Source organism: Lethenteron reissneri, chromosome 2 (assembly GCF_015708825.2).
Source record: "Lethenteron reissneri isolate LAM-NWPU_2019-01 chromosome 2, ASM1570882v1, whole genome shotgun sequence".
Lineage (NCBI taxonomy): Eukaryota > Metazoa > Chordata > Hyperoartia > Petromyzontiformes > Petromyzontidae > Lethenteron > Lethenteron reissneri.
Genome location: NC_083780.1, coordinates 7,808,241 through 7,822,647, shown reverse-complemented (window position 1 = coordinate 7,822,647; position 14,407 = coordinate 7,808,241). Strand labels below are relative to the sequence as shown.

At 49.7% G+C, this 14,407-nt stretch overlaps 1 protein-coding gene across 1 annotated transcript in view; it reads right to left on the bottom strand.

Annotated features, from left to right (window-relative positions):
* LOC133341787 (diacylglycerol lipase-alpha-like) overlaps positions 1-14,407 on the bottom strand; it is a 52,257-nt gene that overhangs the window by 1,297 nt on the left and 36,553 nt on the right. Inside the window, exons 10-13 of the mRNA XM_061550505.1 lie at positions 10,910-10,993; positions 9,570-9,647; positions 7,537-7,617; positions 4,407-4,549 (exon numbers count right to left, since the gene is read on the bottom strand). Coding sequence (XP_061406489.1) covers positions 4,407-4,549; positions 7,537-7,617; positions 9,570-9,647; positions 10,910-10,993 — 386 coding nt within the window. The remainder of the gene's footprint in view (positions 1-4,406; positions 4,550-7,536; positions 7,618-9,569; positions 9,648-10,909; positions 10,994-14,407) is intronic.

Genomic DNA, 14,407 nt, shown 5'->3' with positions numbered 1-14,407 from the left:
AGGGTGAGTGGTGTTGTGAGGGGTGAGTGGTGAGTGGTGAGAGTGAGTGGTGAGGGTGAGTTGTGAGGTGAGTGGTGATTGTTGAGGGTGTGATTGGTGAGGATGAGTGGTGAGTAGTGAGGGTGAATGGTCACGGTGAGTGGTGAGGATGAGTGTTGAGGGTGAGTGGTGAGTGGTGAGGGTGAGTGGCGGTTATGAGTGGTGATTAGTGAGGGGTGAGTGGTGAGGGTGAGCGTGAGTGGTGAGGGTGAGCAGTGCGGGTGAGTGGTGATTGGTGAGGGTGTGATTGGTGAGGATGAGTGGTCAGGGTGAGTGGTGAGGGTGAGTGGTGAGGGTGAGTGCTGAGTGGTGAGGGTGAGTGGTGAGAGAGTGGTTAGTTTTGAGGGTGAGTGGTGAGGTTGAGTGGTGAGGGTTAGTGGAGAGTGGTGAGTGGTGATTGGTCAGTGGTGATTGGTGAGGATGAATGGTGAGTAGTGAGGGTGAAGTTGAGTGGTGAGGGTGAGTGGTGGTTGTGACGGTGAGTGGTGAGGGTGAGTGGTGAGGGTGAGTGGTGAGGCTGAATGGTGAGGGTGAATGGTGAGAGTGAGTGGTGAGTGGTGAGGGAGAGTGGTGAGTGAGAGTGGTGAGGGTTAGTGGTGAGGGTTAGTGGTGAGAGTGAGTGGTGAGGGTGAGTGGTGATTGGTGAGTGGTGAGGGTGAGTGGTGAGGGTGAGTGGTGAGGGTGAGTGGTGAGGGAGATTGGTGAGGGAGGTTGGTGAGTGGTGAGTTGTGAGGGTGAATGGTGAATAGTGAGTGGGAGTGGTGAGGATGAGTGGTAAGGGTGAGTTGTGAGTGGTGAATGGTGAGGGTGAATGATGAGTACAGTCAATATGCACTGCTGTTATCATACCAGGTACCACCACCACAATATGTACTCCTCTCATCATAGCAGATACCACCACAGCAGTATGCACTGCTGTAATCATAGCAGGTACCACCACAGTCAGTATGCACTGCTGTCATCATAATAGGTACCAACACAGCAGTATGCACTGCTGTAGTGATAGCAGGTACGACCTCAGTCGGTATACACTGCTGTAGCGATAGTAGATACTGCTATCGAGTTGGTAGATACCACTATAGTAAATACTAAAACAGTCAGTATATACCACTACAGTCAGTCAATACTGCTACAGTCAGTATATACTACTATACAGTCAGTACATATTGCTACGGTGAGTAGCTACTAGAGTCAGTAGATACTATTATAGAGTGAGTAGATACTGCTATAGATTTTGTAGTTACTACTATAGTCAGTGGATACACTATAGAGTCAGCAGATACTATACAGTTAGTCGTTACGAGTATATAGTCGGTAGATACTACTGTAGGCCCAGTAAATACTACTATGGTCAGTAGTTATTACAGTCACTAAATACTACTACACAGTCAGTAGCTACTACTGGCTCAGTAGATACTACGGTACAGTCAGTAGATACTACTACAAAGTCAATAGATACCACTTCCTCTGTTGTATGTAAGGTGTTGTTAGTATATATACCTACGAGGGGTAAAGATATTTTTTGAGGGGGGGGGGAGACCACAATTTTCGGAAACATTTTGACATCAACTATTTACCCCACACTTTCTACAACTTTTTGGACTTGTGAAAGCCTCTTATATATTTGTTGGTGGAAAAATGTACAAACAGCCCACCGGGCTTTGACAATACCTTAGTATCTGTGTATATATATGTAAGGTTTTTAAGAAAGATATTTTTCACCCGGGCAAAGCCGGGTACTTCCGCTAGTAGGCAATATAATAGTAGTAATAACTTATTCGAGTCCTTTGCCAATTGCATGCTGGATGAAGGCTTCCCCCATGCCGTGTCATTATGGCGATTCGAGCTCTATCCTTCATCATTACAGACATAGTTGAGACCATTAGCGATGGCTGTGCATTGCCATCGCAAGGAATTGTGACGAAATTAATTGGGAATAATTTTTATCCAGCAGTGAATGGATTGTGGCTGCTGATGATGTGACGACTGCATGATGATGACAGGCGCCACGGTGGCGAGATGTTAACTCGTCTGGCATACAGGAGGTCGTGGGGTCGATCTCAACCCTGACGCCTGCTGATGTATATTTGGAGTTTGCGTGTCTCTCTCTCTCTCCCCGTGGTTGCGTGGGTTTTTCTCCAGGCGCTCCGGTTTTTCCCTCGGCGTGCATAATCACTATATATAGCTCAGTGGGCATTGCCTGGTAAAATAAGTTTTGTATTTCTACTGAATAATCAATGCCCCCCCCCCACACCAAACGAGGCCCCCCCACCCCAAACCGCACAGCGTGACTTACACCCCTTCCCCTGGACGCCTCTCCAGCATAACACGGATTTATCATCAGCCTCGATTTATCCGCTGCTGTAGGAAGGCACCCCCACGCCGTCTACCATCATCATCCTTAATGGCCCTGTGATGCCAAACTCCGATCTCACGGCTGCACGTCAAACCATCTCATAACTCCATTTCCGTGATGGTGGTGGGTGTCCTCTTTATTTCGCACCTCCGATTGGCGACGTACGGTGCGAAAGAAGTTCAACATTAATTCGTACGTTTCCCTTCTATCCGCAATTACGCCACTAATTGTGTCCACGGGCCAAATCAAAGGAATAACTGCGTCTCTGGCAAAAGGGCAGACGATGCCTCATCTGCCCCCGGTGTTGCCTCTGCTAGAGAAGCCGTGCGCAGCCGAAAATTTCAGCGCCAAATACCGACCGTGCGAGGCCCTGTGCCCACACACTGATGGCACCGGACTATGTCGGTGGGTGACGAACTCGAAGTCAGTAAAATAATTATTGAAAATAAACTAAATCAAAATTCTGATTTAGAGCTTTCGTGACTGCAGGGATTCGTATTCTTGGTTCTTTCGGTAAAGTCACGTAGAAGGGAAACAATAAAATAATAAAAATATAAAACAATTAAATTCTCACGACGTTTCGACTGCAACAGAAAGCAATCATCATCACCTGCCAGCCCTGCAAGATGATGATTGCTTGTGATGCAGTCGAAACGTCGTGAGAATTTAATTGTTTTATATTTTTATGATTTTATTGTTTCCCTTCTACGTGACTTCACCGAAAGAACCAAGAATATAAAACAAAATTCTTTTATTTCATACCAGGTAAGGCTCACTGAGCTATCTAGCACTTTTTCAGAAGCGACCTCGCCACAAATGATAGCTCAATGAAGTGGCTCGTCATCACGTGGAAATTTACACAGGCCAAGCACTCTCAACGCCTGCTGTTGATTCGAAATGTGGAGGGAAAGAGCGGAGGTCCCGGAGAAAAATCCACGCCACCACGGGGAGAGAGACACGCAGACTCCAAATATACAGGTGTTAGGGTCGGGATCGAAACCACGACCTCCTACATACCAGGCGAGGTAGTTAATATCTTGCCACAGCGGCAACCAATTACCTAAAAAAATATGTATTTGCTCAGACCGTGATAGACTTTCTCGGCATCGACTTACGGTGCTCCTAACAGGCTATCACCATAGCAGCCGGCCCTGCAAGAGCTCACTTCACAACAAAAGGGGGGCGGCAGAGGTGGCCGGGTGGCTCAGAGCACTGATCCGCTGCCTGGGTTCACGTGAGGACAGTCAGCACTTGCCAGCACGGTCATTCGAACCCGTTAAAGCGCACTGCCAATGCGTTCCGGTTGTTTTGGGGTATTTTTACACTGAAAGTTGATTTCAGCAACACTTGCCGCCGCCGTGTTTGCTGGCTGCGAGTTAAATCATTTTTCACGTGTTTTTTGTTTCTCTCTCCAGTATTTGGTACCTTTTTCAAGTGTTCCATCTGTGTTCGCTCCATCGCAATACCTTTCCACATTGTCAACTGTCGTTTATTGTCATTTGTGAAAGCATTTAAAAATATATATGTATAAAATTCTAAAGGAAAGTATAATTGCGAAGGGCCTTAGGCTGAGAAAAATGTTTGCCAACAGCTTTGCTCGTTTTTGTAAATGTTACGGAAATCGACGGACATTGTATCCACCAGTCCACAACTCTTCCCCATGTTCACATCCCATCGCACCCAACGCGCATCCCCACACGTCGCCAGGGGCAGAGCGGCCCTCATCGCTCGAGGCCGCTGTCTCTTGGTGTCGCACTCATTACACACAAAGTGCACGCCACAAATGAACCGCAATACTTTTCCGATCTCGTCAAGGAGCACAAACCATCACCACAACTCTGGTCATCCTCGCAGCAGCAACTTTTGGCTGCCCATCGAACAAAGATGGTCACCGCATCGCGAGCTACTCGCTAAACAGCACTTGCCCCAACAGTCTGTGAAGGCTACACTGGGTGGGGGGGGGTGGAGTGATCTTTGTCTTGGTCTCGTGCGCAGTGTTGTGAGTTGCCACCTGAGAAGGCCTCCCGGGGGAGAATAGGCGTAGCACTTGAGCGTGGGGTACTGCGGGCGGAGCATGAAGGACAAGATGGCAGCGGTTCCCGCCCCGAGGGAGTGGCCCACGATGACCAGGTGGTAGTGCTTCGTGCCTCGGCCCTGCAAGACAGAGTGATTACACACACACACAAAGACACCACCTCCCCTCCGCCCGATAGCTTTTAACAGACTGTTGGGGCAAGTGCTGTTTTAGCGAGTATCAGCACATATGTGGCACACGAGGGGGTGGGTGACCAGTAACCACGCCCGACCGCCTTGGTCTCCCCAGTGGCAATGTTTACTACACACTGCACCAGGTACTCGTCTGAGGCTGATTCGACCTAGGGGAGGCGCTGAACCGGTTCAGATAATTGTCGTCGGTGTCGGCCATGAGCGGGATTAGAACCCGGGTCGGCGGGGTTCATAGCGCGACACGCTAAACGCTACACTACCGCTCGCCACACGCACACACACGTAGCTCCACACCAACAACAACACACGTACACAAACAAATCAACAATATACCATAAGTTTGGACGTTTGTTGAAAAAAAATGTTCATGTACGACTAAAGAGGGCCTAATTTATATTCTGGCAGGCAGACTTTCCCACACTCCCTGGCTCGAGAGGAGGAGTCGTGCTGACGTTTGGCATAAAATGGAGAAATCCCTGTTAATTTCCATCGCGATTGCCATTTTTTCCCCCAGCGAATGCCAGAAAAAACTACACGTCGGTTGACACTCGACATTCAATCTCACCAACGAGCCGGTCTACAAAAAATTATTCGACGTCCATATAAATTCCAAAAAAGCCTCTGCCGAATACAAAATCTGCCGACGATCTTGCCATTCCCATAAAACCGCAGGTGTAAGAGAGGGGAAGAACTTGTGCAGATCTTTTCTCCGCCCCCCCGGGTGGTACAGTACTGCTTTACGGCTGATAGGGCATCACGCGTGAGGTAAGAATCACTTGAGGCTTGCGTTACGCAACGGGCCACGGGAGTCCGTATGAACCCACACGAGCGTGGCCGAGCATCGTGACGAGCGGTGGGCGTGCACGCGGTGCAATGCGGTAACGTCGGTGATTTATGGGAGCTCCCCCGCAACAACCGTGCGCACTCGCAAGCGTACATCGGCAGTCACTTGTTTGTTTTTTATTCGACTAAAACCGGTGATTTGTACGCGATAGCGCGCCAGGGCACGTTAACAAGTCACTCGTCGCCCCCGCAATTAGATGATCCGTCACGGCTTAGGGGTCAACGCTTCGATTCGAGAAACCCATGGGGGTTTTTTGTCACATTCCTACCATCTCCTTAGTGTCGATTTTTTGTTCGTTCTGTCTCGGGTTTGTCCCCTCCATTAGCCTAAGTGTGACATTAGCATAACATTCGAATATCATTTACATAAATAGCAAATTACGCACTCCCACGCACGCGACTTTGATGCGTGTGCAACGTGGGCGCGGGAGGAGATTTGAATCGACGAATCGCTGTGTCGTCAACACGGCTAAACATCGCTGTGTCGTTAACACGGCCAGCCATCGAACCAAAGCGGTCACCCCATCGCGCGCTTTCAGATGCGGCCGTCTGGAACTGCTCTCCTTTCTGATTTTAGGAAGCCACTGGAGCTGTGTTCACTTTTAAATCGAAATTGAAAACTCATTTCTTTAGAACTGCTTTCTTTGTGTTTAGTTTGTTGTCCTTCCCCCGCACATCCGATGAGCACCGATTGGCTACGTACGGTGCGAAATAAGTTCAACATACTTACTAAGACAAATACAAAGATCCCCTGTTATAGCCTTAACAGACCGTTGAGGCAAGTGCTATTAGCGAGCACCTACGAAGGCCAGCACGGTACATGAGGGGGTGGGTGGCCAGCCGCACACCTGACTGCCTTTGTCTTCCCAGTGGCGATAATTTTTACACACTGCACTACGCACTCATTTGAGGTTGAGTCGACCTAAGGGAGGCCCAGGACCGGTTCAAATAATCGTCACTGGTGTTGGTGGCCGTAAGCGGGCATCGAACTTGGGTCGCCGGGTTCGTAGCGCAGCGCAGCACGCTAACCGCTGTGGCACCACCGCTCCCCACTACCGTACCTGTCAACCCATACGGTTTACCCCGTAGTCTTATACAGGGAAATTCAGTTTTCAGGTCCATACGGCGTACAGCCGTTTCAATGCGGGCAACATTTTTTTGTCTTATTTTTGTGTGTTTTTCCCTTGTGATGGGACTTTGTAGGATGAACGTTGATATTTATAAGGGGCACGGGGTGATCAATGAGGTCTGAATTGGTCTGTAATAAGGCAGGGCACTGATAAGGGGTTGACAGGCGTGCGCTCTGACTGCCGTGAGCGAGTTTAACATGTGAGGCTTTTGTGACCAACATCATCCACAGTAGAGGTGTGATTGGGTTTGTTTTGGTGAGATCGTGAGAGACTCCCCCCGCCCACGACCATAGCCCTCGCCAAACTCTCACACGCGCCACGCGGTGCAACGGATCCACCCGTGTGGCTCCTGCTCAAACGAGCCGACGTCATCACTCTCCAGAGTGGCCGTCCCCCCCCCTCCTCTTGCACGTTCCCTCCCCGTGGCGACCCACGCCGTCGTTCGTCACCGCCGGCGGGCGTCATCCCCCTGGGGTAGACCGTGGCCTACCCCAGGGCCACTTATTTTAAAACTCGTAAATTTTTTTAACTCGTTTTTTTTTTTACACACCAGGTACGCTATATAGCCTGCCGAGCTGTGTAGCTCTATTTTATCAGAAGCGGCCTGGCCGCAAATTGTGGCCCAACGAAGTGGCTTAGCATCACGGGGAAATTGTTATCAGCCAGACACTTGAAACGTGCGTTGATGCTACATGTGGAGGGAAAACCCGGGGGTTTGATCCCCAGCAGTCAACACGATCTATCCATGTGTTCATCGTTCGGTCACTCAGTTTCAGCGGGGCTATCCAATTGCTTACCTGGTAAAAAAAAAAATAGTTTTGTTTCGTTTGAAATCGATGAAACTACTGTTCATGGCCGTGTTAGCTCTTGCTGAAGCAAATTGAGACGTGGCGGTGCAACGCGTTGAACAAAACACTTTCGAGCGCAAGAACCTGCACTGACCAGGTCTCGTCCGAAGGCCTGGGATAGAATCATCTCCTCTTCAAGCTTCTTCTTAACGTACTTGGCAGAGAAAACCATTCCCTGAAGAGCGACAGGCGACACAACACAGGCAATGCATGAGGTACGGGATCACACGCCGGTGCTGCCTTCCTTCGCCACAGCAACACGGGCGCAGACTTAAGAGCACAGCGGCGCGGCGTAAAGCCCTGCATTCGAACTTGTGCAACGGGGCGGCGCATTGACAAGACTGTTTTTGTTCCACCGATTCAACCGGCTTTTATCGCTCAACGCACCTCGATCGTGTGACCAGCAACCGGCTCACACCTGGCGAAGTAATCCAGTCTGCGTTTCATTTCGATGCGGTCATTTGTGACCAGGCTGAGCCCAAAGACAAATATCCCCCTGTACAGCCTGTAACAGAATGTTGGGGCAAGTGCTGTTGGCGAGCACCTATGGAGGCCGGCACGGCACACGAGGGGGGGTGGGTGGCCAGCACCACGTCCGGCCGCCTTTGTTGACCTAGGGGAGGTCCAGGACCGGCTCAGATAATCGTCGCTGGCGTTGGCCATGAGCGGGAATCGAACTTGAGTCTCCGAGTATCATAGCGCAGCATGCTAACCACTTCACTACCGCTCCCCCCAATCGTTCACACCTGGCGAAGTTATCCAGTCTGGGTTTTATTTCGATGCAGTCACTTGTGACCAGGCTGAGCCCACACACACACGCACACACAGACACATGCACGTTTGCTTGAGAACGTGGTTCTTTGGGATTTGGAGCCTCACGGGCCCCAGGTCGTGTCCGTGGTGGGCTCAGCACCCCGACAACCCTCGGTGGGTATCTCACCCACACGGCCAGCTTTGCCGGCGTGAACCTACGGGCTCCCAAAGTTGCAAGCCGCAGCAGCACATTGCACCGATACAAAACAGCGGCTCATATTTTTTTCTCAGAAAACCGAGGGTTACTATAAAAATTTGGAATAAATGTAAAGAATTCGTACAACAGTTGACATTTCGTGGGAAGTTTTTGTAAAAATTGCAATTACTTGTAAATTAATAAAATGGTGTGTTGGAGAGTAAATCCATGACATTTTCAATTTGAGTACGATGTTTCGCTGGTAAATACATCCAGCATCATCGGGTGATTTGCCAGAATAGTGACGCAATCCACCTCTCTCTGATCTCTGGACCCATCCGTCCTCAGACGTTCACCATCTGACACTGTTTTAGCCCGATGCATGAGTGTCTTGATGAGAGAGGATTTCTGTGCAGGGTGATGATGGGAATCTGCATTCCGATAGGCATCAGTGTGCATTTCCTTTCGGTAAACGCCGTGTGTTATTTTACCATTTTGGCCACATCCGAGCAAAATATCCAGTAATTCACCTCCATTTCCATGGTAAACTGGATGGCTGGGTTTTGCGAATTGACATTATCTAGAAATGCATTAAGTGTATCTTTACCATGTGGCCAGACAACCAAAGCGTTATCCACATATCTTGAACGACTGCTTCGTGACGTTATTTATTCAGGATCGCCATCTCGCACTCACATGGCATTGCGGCTCTTGAAATATTGAGCGTTTTATTTACCGAATTCGAAAAAAATGTCTCTCCTTGTTATTTTGGTTGCCCACCCCTGACCCAGGCCATTCTCGCTGTGAGAAAGGCCTGGGGCGGCACATTGGTGAGATGTTAACTCCATCGCCTGGTATACAGGAGGTTGTGGGTTTGATCCAGACTCTGACACCTGTATAATATTTGGAATTTGCATGTTCTCCCCATGGTCACGTGGATTTTTCTCCGGGTCCTCTGGTTTTTTCCCTCCACATTTAGAATCAGCATGGCTGCTATAATTGTCCACACGCTTCGTTGAGCTATCATTTGTGGCCCACAAATGATAGCTCAATGAAAAACAGAGCTAAATATCTTGGTGGGGCTTACCTGGTAAAAATAAAAAAAAGCTGCCGCCACCCTCTGAAGAATTCACCCTGTCGTGGGATGCACTGGATATGAACAGCAAAGCTCCCTCTACCTTGTGCCCGAGCCACGTGCCAGGATGTCCTTCCACCGGCAAGGGTTCAGCGTCGCCTGTCAGGTCCGTGAGAGCATCCTGAAGGAGGCAAAGCACACAGCCACGCGTCGCGCTGTGGAGGTGGAGACCGGGTAGTGGATAATAAATATACAGCTTGATTTTTGTAAAATATATATTAAAAATAGAACAATACGACAGCATATAGCATTAAAAAACAACAATGATTAATTGTACGGTGGGCAAGAGACTTCCGTGAAGCAATATCCACTGTTGTACAGTACTTCTATGCTCCCAACCTTCAGCAAACACCACAGTGAGCAGCACGGTGAAGCATAGTCAAGTAAACCCACCCCCATGGCCTGCACGGCGTTGGAGGGAGGGGGCCCTCATCCAGCAGCGGATTGACAAACGAGCCGTACATGAGCATGCACCGATTGACATCACGGCCAATTTGAAATATTCAACCCAAGTGTCTTTGTCATGCTCAAGCAATCGAATCACCTACTGTTCCGCTTCGATCTAACGTACCGAAGGGTTTCGATTTAAAGCTTTCGTGACTGCAGGGGTTCATCTTCTTGGTTCTTTCGGTAAAGTCACGTAGAAGGGAAGTAATAAAATAATAAAAATAAAACATAATAAAATAATTCTCACGACGTTTCGGCCACAACGCAAGCAGCCGTCCTCAGGTGAAGAACATGTCTGTCGACAAAGTCTTAGACAGAGTCTTAGACAGACATGTTCTTCACCTGAGGACGGCTGCTTGCGTTGTGGCCGAAACGTCGTGAGAATTATTTTATTATGTTTTATTTTTATTATTTTATTACTTCCCTTCTACGTGACTTTACCAAAAGAACCAAGAAGATGTACCGAAGGGTAACACACCGATACGAGCGCGTGCTGTTAAGGGTCAGAATCATTCTCCCTTAGCATCGACACGTCGTTTGCACCGTCCACTCCGCCGCCAGTGCATGGTGTCCATTGCGTTTCGACGGGAGAGACGCCGTCTATTTACGGGAACGACGGCAGGTTCAAGCCTCGTGTGCCCCGGTGACACTGCGTGTGACGCGCCGCAGCGCCCACCTGGCCTCAGCGACAGCCACGCGGTCGCGATAGAGAATGCCTCACCACGCAAACCGTTTCACGGCGATGGCGGAATTATCTTTTTAAGTTGTGTGGTTAGTTTGTTGTCCTTCCACGCACCTTCCGATGAGCACAGATGGCTACGTACGGTGCGAGAGCAGTTCAACGTACGACACCGAGGGAGATGAGAACCGTGAGGGCGGTCATTTTGACGCGCGCGTGTACGCGCGCAAGCGAATTGTTCGTCACCGGAGGCGCACCTTGAGCGAGAGCGTCCCCCGCACGCTCACGACAACGCGCTTCTTGTCGTGATCCACGGCCACGTAGAAGGGCGTCTCGTAGACCTGCGGCCGCCACAAAGAAACACGCGCGGGACCGAAAGGGGCATCCAGCATCAGGGGACGGGCAGCTGTGGCAATAGCCCCCGGGGTCTTCGCCGCAGAGAAGGGGGCTCCCCCCCCGCCCCCCCTCTGAGTTCGATTCGCCGACTCGGGCCCGTTTTTCATCACTATCATCATCAATTATCGTCACTTTAATCATCAATATCAGGCAGCCCCCTGAGTTCGATTCCCTGAACTCCGGCGCCTTTTTCATCATCATCATCATGGCCATCAATCATTGTCACTTTAATCATCAACGTCACAAGATGCGGCTTAAACTGCATCCACACAATCCATGGCAGATGCGGATACCTGATGCACAAATGGAAAATAAAACATCTCTCCAGAAGTAGTGTGCCGCTGTGGTCATCCAGAACGGACCATTCAACGTATAACGACGCAATGCCCCATCGACAAACACGGCGCTACAACTCCACTGCTCCTGACGCGTTCTAAAGGTGATGTCCAAAAAAAACCTTCATAATAATAATGAATAAATACTCCGGATTTATAATGTGCATTCCATCATAGGATCCCAATCATTGCGGATAATACTGGTCACGAAAGCCCACGTGTTATACGAACATACATTTGCCCCGACGATTTCCTGCCGTCATGCTAAAATCGAACTCGCAATCTGCTCACCCAGCCCTGCAACGGGTAGGTTTGGCACGCACAAAATATTCACGTACCGCAGCCAAATGTTTTACTTTTAAAATTTACCGCAAATTAAACATGCACACTACTTGCCTGTTCATTGCACCTAAAAAGGCCAATCACTCTTGACTATCACCTGGCTAAAAAGAAAAACCACACCAATCACTTGAAAAGCCGCTCTCTCGAGAGAGAGATTACGCAGAGGACATTAAACGATGCATTGTATGGAATGGACCAAGAGTCTCGGTGGACCTAAACAAAGGTCATCAATCACAAGCAATGACAGATCTGAATGGGTTCACAACTGGTTGAACGGCACCAATTGCAAGACAACACGAGTGCCACGGTCGGCTACGTACGGCGCGAAAGAAGCTCAACGTACACACACACACACCCACAGGCAGTGGGCTCTCACATGGCTAAAGAAAGGAGATTGACGATTTGTCTCTCTCACATCCCCATTTCCCAATTCTATTCTTCCATTTGGTTGCTCAAGATTTCCCCCCCCCGGTCTCATCTTTATTCCATCGCGACCTGAAAGATAACAATATCTAGTCCGCGCTTCAAACTCGGTTTTCCCGATCTCATCTTTTATTCCATCGCGACCTCAAAGATAACAACATCCAGTGCACTCTTCAAGCTCGGTTTCTAGATCTCATCTTTATTCCATCGCGACCTCAAAGATAGCAACATCCAGTCCGCGCTTCAAGCTCGGTTCCCCCGTGCCGCGGTAGTCTTAAGACTCTCACGGCTGAACGCTAAGTGTTAAGTCTCAGTCGCCGTGCGTGTGTGTGCGCGTGCATGCGCCGGCTTAAATGGGTCCATGTGTTTTTCAGAAAGATGGGGGGGGGGGGGGGAAATCGTCACGTTCATTTGTCTCTTTTGAACAACCGTGATACCGCGTGCAGTTGGCTGTACACACACGGGGCGACGACATTGCATGTCCACGGGCTGGATAACAACGGCGAGTGAACCTCCCCCCCCCCCCCCCCCCGGGACAATCATTTAGTCGCGTAGGGGGGCGAGAGCGACAGCGGTGATGAAAAGCTCGCATTACAGCGCAGTAGTTTCTAACAGAAAAATAATGACATGGCACCATTAACCTCTGGCTGTGACACAGCAGGTTGTAGCAGCAGCAGCGCACCTTTGGAAATGTTTATATTTGGGTTTGCCAAAAAATTAACCCGTAAAAACAAAGTTTTTCACTATAAATCCTTTATATGCGTAGCGGCTAGAGTCCTCTCGTCCTCTGGCTTGAGATGGCTGCCACCTAGGGGTCAGATGATTGCCTGCCACTATTAAGGAATTGGTAATTAAATATAATTGATTTTTTCCTAAAAAGTGTAAAATTTTGGAAAAACATTTTCACGAAAATAAATTGTCACGCACAACGAGTCTGTGTGCAAAATGTCAGCTCGATTGGATCACGGGAAGTGGGTTAAAAAACGACCGAAAGATTTGCACGGTCGTAAGCGCGCAAGCAAGCAAGCAAGTGAACTTAATATAAAGGATTTAAAAAGACATCTCCTCGCCTCCGATGACGAACGGGCACCGTGTTCCGCTAAATACAAATGGAGAGAGCCGCCACGCATAGCCCCGAGCAGACCAGCTGGGACGAGTGGCGTCAGCGAGCAACCTGTTAAAGCGGGAAACGGCGCACAGATGCGCGGCATGGCCAGCACCATGCCCAGCCGGTCGCGAGCCCTGATGTTGATACATCGCACCAGGCACCCGTTTCAGGTCGAGTCGACCTCGGGGAGGCCCAGATATTCGTCACCGAAGTTGGCTGTGAGCGGGAGTCAAGCTCGGGCACGCCGGGTTCGTGGTGCCGTGCGTTAACCACTGCACCATTGCTCCCCCGCTGTGCCCCATCACGCTCCCCTACGTGTCTCTGCTCGTCACCCAGAAACACGGCGCGCTTTGCACGCGGCTCCCTAATTAGACAAAGATCCCCCGTGTATCCTTAACAGACTGTTGGAGGCAAGTGCTCTCAGCGAGTTGCACCTATTAAGGCTGGCACAGAACACAAAGGGGGTGGGGGTGGCCAGCAACACGCCCGGTCGCCTTTGTCTCCCTCGCCGCGATGTTTACGCACCGCACCGGTTACCCATTTGAGGCCGAGTCAACGTCGGGGAAGCCATTGACCGGTTCAGATAATCGTCACCGGCGCGCGCCGTGAGCGGGAATTGAACCCGTGTGGCCGCTGATAACCGCTGCACGACCGCTCCCCGCCGAATTAGACACACGCGCACACACACGCGCGCGCACGCGTCAAAGTGCAAGCCCGTGCATTGTGGCCGAGTACATAATCATGAATTAGTTAAAACCACACGCGATAGCAGCACTGATTTAAATAGGCATTATGCCGTTCACCTTGAAAGCCAATTTCGGAGATGAGGGTTCCAATTTCTGCTGTTTAAATGTTCATGTAAAATTTTAATTACATTAAAAAACCCGTTTTCATGTAAAATGCAAGTCCTTTGTAGCTGTAGACTTGTATTTTTTTGTCTTATGCTATGATTGGCTGGAGCCGTCGAGGAAGGAGCTGCGTACATGTGCTGCACATCGTCTGGTATGTCTATTCCTTAAACTATTAAAACTAATCTCTAAACTATTTGTTTTCTTTTTCCAGGAAAGGCCCACGGAGCTCCATAGCTCCTTTTTGAGAAGCGACCTGGGTCTCACAATTGATGGCTCAACGAAGTGGCTTATCGCGTAGAA